The sequence below is a fragment of the Cystoisospora suis genome, assembly GCF_002600585.1.
Source record: "Cystoisospora suis strain Wien I chromosome Unknown contig_3014, whole genome shotgun sequence".
Lineage (NCBI taxonomy): Eukaryota > Apicomplexa > Conoidasida > Eucoccidiorida > Sarcocystidae > Cystoisospora > Cystoisospora suis.
In genome coordinates, this window is record NW_027155809.1 from 14,054 (window position 1) to 14,408 (window position 355).

The 355-nt window shown below is 43.4% G+C and overlaps 1 protein-coding gene across 1 annotated transcript; it reads right to left on the reverse strand.

Moving 5' to 3' along the window:
- Positions 1 to 17: 17 nt before the first annotated feature.
- CSUI_006032 (uncharacterized protein) lies at positions 18 to 339 on the reverse strand (the record flags this gene model as incomplete). The annotated part of the gene is made up of 1 exon (XM_068066197.1): positions 18 to 339. A coding segment is annotated over exon 1 (135 nt), but the record flags the coding sequence as incomplete, so codon positions are not given.
- Between the last annotated feature and the right edge of the window lie 16 nt (positions 340 to 355).

The following is a 355-nucleotide window of genomic DNA, read 5'->3' on the forward strand; positions in this document are numbered from 1 at the left end:
CGAATGACCATAGCATCAAGAGAAGGAGTCGCTTTGTTTCTTCTCTTATGAGCAGAAGAAGAATGGGTTGAAGAAGAGAAGAAGACGGCAAACTTAAGAAGAAGCATCGACACTTCTTTGCTTTTCTTGTGAATCCAGAGACGCTACGTCTCATTTGTTAAAGAAACAGACGACAAAGAGAAGAGATTTCTTTTCTGTATTTCTCAAAAGACACTGCCGTCTTGCTCATCGAGCCGGTTCTTCTCCTTCTTCTCCTGTTTCTCTCAGTCTCTCTTTCTCGCTCCGTCCCCCACAACTCTGTCGACTTCTTTAGGATGCCTAGGCTTCATCGATTCTCTGTTTTTCTCCTCTTTCT